This window comes from Haliotis rubra, unplaced genomic scaffold, assembly GCF_003918875.1.
Source record: "Haliotis rubra isolate DU_JTF1 unplaced genomic scaffold, ASM391887v1 Scf2049, whole genome shotgun sequence".
Lineage (NCBI taxonomy): Eukaryota > Metazoa > Mollusca > Gastropoda > Lepetellida > Haliotidae > Haliotis > Haliotis rubra.
The window spans coordinates 41,990-48,271 of NW_025766058.1; the positions used below are offsets into that span (position 1 = coordinate 41,990).

Here is a 6,282-nt window from a genome sequence, read left to right on the forward strand (position 1 = left end):
TTTCATTTCATGTATTTTATTACCAAATTGATGATTGCTGGATTATTTACAATGAAGTATCTGAGACAAGCGGTCACACAAACAACAGAAAATATCTGCATACTTGATGTATGATTATGATGTTGACAGCCAATAGTCTCTAACCAGTGATATGCTTGTAGCACTTGGTTCTCGTCAACAAAGCAGTTGGAGCAAATAGGTGACCGTAACTCGTATAGTTTAACACACACTTGTGACTGTTGATGACGACTGCTTTGTGGAAAAGTCTCTGGAGATGTTGCCTAAGATTAGAATTCTCTTGAAACCTAGATGCACGTGTGACACAAGAGGCATTGCTGACTGACTGAGTTTGGTTTTACTCCGCTTTTAGCAATATTCCAGCACCATCACGGCGGGGGACACCAGAAATGGGCTTCACACATTGTACCCATGTGGGCATTCAAACCTGGGTCTTCGGCGTGACGAGCCAACGCTTTAACCACTAGGCTACCCCACTGCCCCCACAAGCTGCATTGGAGCACAGTTTGACATGAACACAGACTGCACAAACACACATTGCTGGAAATCTCAAGTTCCTCACAGACACACTCTTTGGAAATTCACATAGTCTCCATGGTGCTTGAAGATCATGTGGCTCTCGACACGTGGTCCACACAAACAAGATGGCACAGCTGCGACAGAAGACTTAGAGCTTATGAGCATGGATGGAAAAGTATTTTCCTTGAGGTAAATCCAGAATATCACCTCCTTCGATCATCATATGCTCTTTCATCTCGTCTCCTGTCATCTTGTTGGTATCTGTCACGATCACCTCGGAATCGATCCTCAGAGTTATCTCCCCTTCTTTGCCTGAAGTCGTCCCTCTCTCTGTCTCTCCAAACATCATCTCTCCTGTCACCCCTCCCTCTATCATATCTCTCATTTCTCCTATCTTGTGATCTGTTCATTCCATTTCTGAACCCAGAATCCCTATGGAAGTCCCCATCCCCATCTCTTTCAAAGCCCCCACGCCCATCTCGCCTTTCTCTTTCAAACGCCCCACCCCCATCTCGCCTGTCTCTTCCAAAGTCCAAACCCATATCTCGTCTGTCTCTCTCATAGCCCTCACCACCATCCCGCCTGTCTCTCTCAAAGCCCCCACCTCCATCTCGCCTATTTCTCTCAAAGCCACCACCCCTATCTCGTCCGTCTCTCTCAAAGCCACCACCCCTATCTCGCCTGTCTCTCTCAAAGCCCCCACCTCCATCTCGCCTATCTCTTTCAAAGCCACCACCCCTATCTCGGCCGTCTCTCTCAAAGGCTCCATCCCCATCTCTCCTGTCTCGCTCAAAGCTGTCCACTGGAGAGACTCTTTGTCGTTCCTGTTTGACAAACCCAGGATCAACCTTTTCTTTCTTTGTTCTGATTGGCTGACTCCTATCATGTGACCTCTCATCCTCACTACTTGAAGCCGATTCTGATGCAACCTTTTTCTTTTTCTTTTCTTTCTTTTTCTTCTTCTTTGATTTCTTATCTGGATCTTTAACTGGAACAAAATAATTTACAATAGCATAGCATATTGTTTGTTTGATTAATGATTACTATTATTAAAACACATTTTTTGTGATTTGATTTTGATTTGTCTACCAAAAGATGGTAGACACAAAGTGTGTCATAATTTACCACTGCATGTTTTGATAATTACTTTTTCACCTGGTACGCCATACAGTCAGAATATATACTGCCATCACAATTTCAACAAGCTACCTGTTCTCAATAATTTCATCACAGATGAACATAGCTTGGTAATAAATTCAGGCTACCTTTCTTGGCTTTCTTAACAACAACTGGTTCCTCTTCCGATGATGATGATGGCTGGATCTTTGGGGCACATCCCTCTTCCCTCAGCCTCTTTGTGACTTCATCCTCATCTCCATGTTCTTTGGGGATCTTGTAGTTCTCAACATGGTCCACACGAATGACACGCCCCAGGAGCTGCAGCACACAAGAGCATAAATAAGGTAATTATTTATAGTATGATTGGTTGGTTGGTTGGTTGTTTAGCACCACACTCAGCAACATTCCAGCTTCATGTAGGCAATCTGTAAATAATTGAGTCTGGACCATGTGATCAACAGCATGAGCATCAATCTACACAACTGGGATACGATAACGTGTCAACTAAGTCAGTGATACTGTTAGATGCCTTTTACGACAAGCATGGGTTGCTGAAGACCAATTCTAACCCGGACCTTCACTGGTGGGCTCTTGATGGACCTGAATCACACCTGCCAATACCATGGTGCCGAGTTTCGCTTTCAGTATGGGCCATAGGGGCACCAGTGCTCTACATTCTGTGCCACATGAAGATCCTGGCTGGAATTGGCAACCCATGTTTGTCATAACAGGAGACTTATATGATTGGTTAGTCAGATTTGATGACATGGTTGGTGCATGTCATTATGTCCCAATATGCGTGGATTGATGCTCATGATTTCAATCTCTGGATTTTCTATTCATAAGTTGATTAATTACAGGCAACTGCCCTATAACTGCAATATTGCTGAGGCTGGGCAGAAACAATAAACAAAAACCTGCATGCTGTTCTGAACAGTGACATTGTTGGGTTGTGTACATGGCCAAACAACCTTGACCTTTACCTTAATGCTGTTGAGGTTGTCTACAGCCAGTACGGTGCTGCGCTGATCCTCGTAACAGAGGAAACCATAGCCCTTGGACTTGCCGGTTCCCTTGTCTCGCACCAGGTTTATGTTGACAATTTCTCCATACCTGAAAGAAGAACATATACTGATCAGCGCAGAGCCCTGCCCTATTTATTTGGCATCTTGTCCTTTTAATTTGCGACCCTGCCCCTTCTTTTTAATACAATCAGGGCTCCAGATAAGGGCCGTATTGGCGTATGTATGGATATAAGATAAGCACGATATGGAAGGAAATAATTTAGAAAACATAGCAGATACGCACCACAGCAATGGTGTATGGTCTTAGAATAATTTACAGACGTATTTATCTGAAAACGTATTGCTTTATTGTTCATTGACCTGTTTACACAAGAGCAGCAATGTTGTGGTGCATATATGAAACGAAACACAAGACTACTGACACTCCATTAAATTCCATTCAGTACCCTAAATGTACTCTTTTTGTTTTCCAGTACTCCTATATTGAAAAAATAAGGAGTACATACTCCTGATCATGAAAAATTATCTGGAGCCCTGAATACAATAATAGATATTAACACTTGAAGGTTATTAGTTTCTGTGTCATGTTGAAGTTAACTGACGGAATTCAGATATCACGATATACAAACACTACAGTAGATGTGTAACATCTCGCATATTGTTACTTTTGATCACTGTTATTATTAGGTAATGTTATTAGCAACGTGCAGTGAACATGGACAAAGTACTGAGACCAAGTGTCCCAGTCCCCCAGCTGTGAATGGGTACCTCGTTAGGATGAAAAAGCCACAATAACTCGGTGCGCCTAGTGGCTGCAAGAGTTGTATGATCCCCAGGGAGTTGAGACTGATAATGCTATGTGCCGTTGTGATTGACATCCAATGATCGAGGGTAAAAATACCAGCGCTTTGAGCATGCACTAGTGCATGGATATATGCGCTATATAAATATCCTATAATAATGAATAATAAAAGTAATAACATGAACATACGCTACTTAGAAGTTATCTGTAATAGCACTGAAGAGAACATAATCATTACGTCTACTACCCAACTGGTCCAAATGGAGTAAATATACAATGAATACCAAAAGAAAACTATCAAAACCAATGTCAATAATAATATAATGTGAGCAAGTACGCAGGTGATCAAAATATTATCTGGAGGTCTGGCTATGTGATTGAACTGAATCATCTTAGACACATTGCTTATTACATATCTGAAGCTAAGTTCAGTGTGATTTCTCTCAAGTTTCAGAGTCATCCAGTTGATGCAATCACTTTCAAATGAGGAGCGGCAGAGTAGCCTTGTGCTTAAAACGTTTGCTTGTCATGTCAATGGCCTTAGTTCCACTCCCGAAATGGTTACATGATGTGCAGTGAATTTTTGGTGTCCCCTCCATGATTTTGCTGGAATACTGCTGGAAGAGGTGTATGACCATATTCATTCACTACTAAATGTCCCTTCTAGGCATTACAGAAAGCTAACATGTAATATCATGAAAGAACTAATGGCTTTTACTCACTGGGAGAAGACACAGATTATGTCTCCCTCTGTGAGCTCGTAGGGAAGTCCACCAATAAAGAGCCATGCACTATCTTTATACTGGTCGTGCCATGATTTCTTGCCAACAGTACCAAGTTGAAGCTCAGTCTGGTTCAACTTCTGGATGTTGCGGACATTTCTGTGAACAGACAATCAAAAGAATACTAAAAATAACATCAAACAGACATGTTATAATAAAATATGTATTTTCATCATGAACCTAACAATCAAACACCCTACATTAAATTTTTTTACTGTCTGGATGTACTTAGGGAAGACAAAACATCACGGTCTTATTTTCTAATTTCACAAAATATATGATTTCTAAGAAAACAAAATAACAACCACAAAGTATATCAAGTTGATATCATGAATAATTAGTTCTGCAACAAAGATGAAATGCCTCCAACCCTAGTTTTGAAAAATGTGGATGAAATATGGTTTTTCATTTTACTATTATGAATAACAGTGTTACATATCGACTTATGATATTGTCTTGTTTGTGAAGGTGAATGTGGGTGAATGTGTTTCACATGGCACTGATCAGTTTTCCAGTTACATTGTGGTGTGACATCTTGATTTGAGAAAAGTCAGCAGTCTCATCAGCTTGGGTATAGTGCTGACAAGCCTTGTTACAGATCACTGGATTATATGTTTTCAGACAGCAGTGTTTATTCTCTCTACAATGCTTTTGGTTGAGTCACCCAGACATTGTGTTTATGATAGAGTAGTTCATATAAATAAACTCATATTCCAGCCAAGGCCTACATCGATGCCGGGCACACCTTGGTATAGTACTAAGTCGTCTAGTTATATGCTGGACTAATTATATCGATGTCTCTTATAATTTGGTGATATGTTTTGCACATGTTTATGTGATAATCAACAACCAATTATTTTGAGTGTACTCAAAACATATTTTGGGAGTACTTCACTTTACCGGGCACATCGTTTCAGATTAATTAGCGCTGCTGGGACTTGAACGTGCTTCGCCGGATTACTGACTTTGTTAATTAGCGACGTAATTAGTGGACACTCTACCTAGGGGCCACGAGCACCATCGCAGTTAATGAGTGCTCATTTTAACGCGTCATTTGCACTTATTCATTAACCTGAAGCGAGAAATGAAAACAAACCACTGCACAAGTGCAATGGTTTGTTTACATTTCTCGCACTTCCACCCCACTGTGCCACACCCTTCCAATTCATTTTTTTTTTTCACGACATTATTTCTTGGTCTGTACTGACGAGTACTGGATGGATCGAAATGTGTTTCAATTGGATATAACAGGGTTATACTACCCTAAGGTAAGGTTTAACCCTAAATAAGGATTGGAAAGGGTCCCTAACCAAAAGGAATCAGAAAGGTTCCAGAACCCTACCCCTCTCCCAAACCTAACCCTAAGGATCGGAAACGTTGCCATACCCTAACCCTACACCAAAGGATCGGAAAGGGTGCTAACTCTAACCCCTAAGGTTCGTATAGGGTGCCTAACCCTAACCCTAAGGATTGCAAAGGGTGCCTAATCCTAAACCTAAGGATCGTAGAGTGTGCCATACCCTAAGGATTGTAAAGGGTGCCTAACCCTAACCCTAAGGATCGAACCCTGGGTTGTTTGACTCTAACTGTCTAAAGATGCGTCAGAGCCCTAAAGATCGGAACACTAAGGATGGTTGACTGGCATGTGAAGGGAGACGGAGCAATTACCGCGATATAGCGAGACAGCGCTGGTAAAGTGCATTCTACTTCTAGACAACGTTGTGATCGAAAACCGCACAATAAGCCCCTTGGATTAGAATCCGTATTATAGAAAACAAACAGAATCATGTGTCATTATGCCATAGATTCTGCCTCAACCAAACTCACGTCAATGGATTCATTACTTATCAAAGAAAGTAACTGAGCCACGCAACGACTTTGACGACACAAAACGATAAGTTCTGGCTGAAGTCTTGTGCCGCAAAAGAAATATTTCCGGTGGTAATGAGGTAAAACATAGACTCTGATCACAATTCATGCATATATAATATATTATCTATCGATATTGGAAGTTGTC

At 41.2% G+C, this 6,282-nt stretch overlaps 1 protein-coding gene across 1 annotated transcript; it reads right to left on the reverse strand.

The window, feature by feature from the left end:
• LOC124276019 (RNA-binding motif protein, X-linked 2-like) lies at nt 1–6,196 on the reverse strand. The gene is made up of 5 exons (XM_046711661.1): nt 6,093–6,196; nt 4,206–4,364; nt 2,640–2,769; nt 1,803–1,974; nt 1–1,525 (listed from the first exon to the last, which is right to left on the reverse strand). The coding sequence occupies exons 1-5, from the start codon at nt 6,104–6,106 to the stop codon at nt 741–743; spliced, it is 1,260 nt and encodes a 419-aa protein (XP_046567617.1). The 5' UTR covers nt 6,107–6,196; the 3' UTR covers nt 1–740.
• Nucleotides 6,197–6,282: the final 86 nt, after the last annotated feature.

Coding starts and splice junctions, on each gene's coding strand:
- LOC124276019 (XM_046711661.1), bottom strand. Junction 1,975..2,639: donor ACAACCTCAACAGCATTAAG/GTAAAGGTCAAG, acceptor TGTGTGCTGCAG/CTCCTGGGGCGTGTCATTCG. Junction 1,526..1,802: donor TGTTAAGAAAGCCAAGAAAG/GTAGCCTGAATT, acceptor ATTTTGTTCCAG/TTAAAGATCCAGATAAGAAA.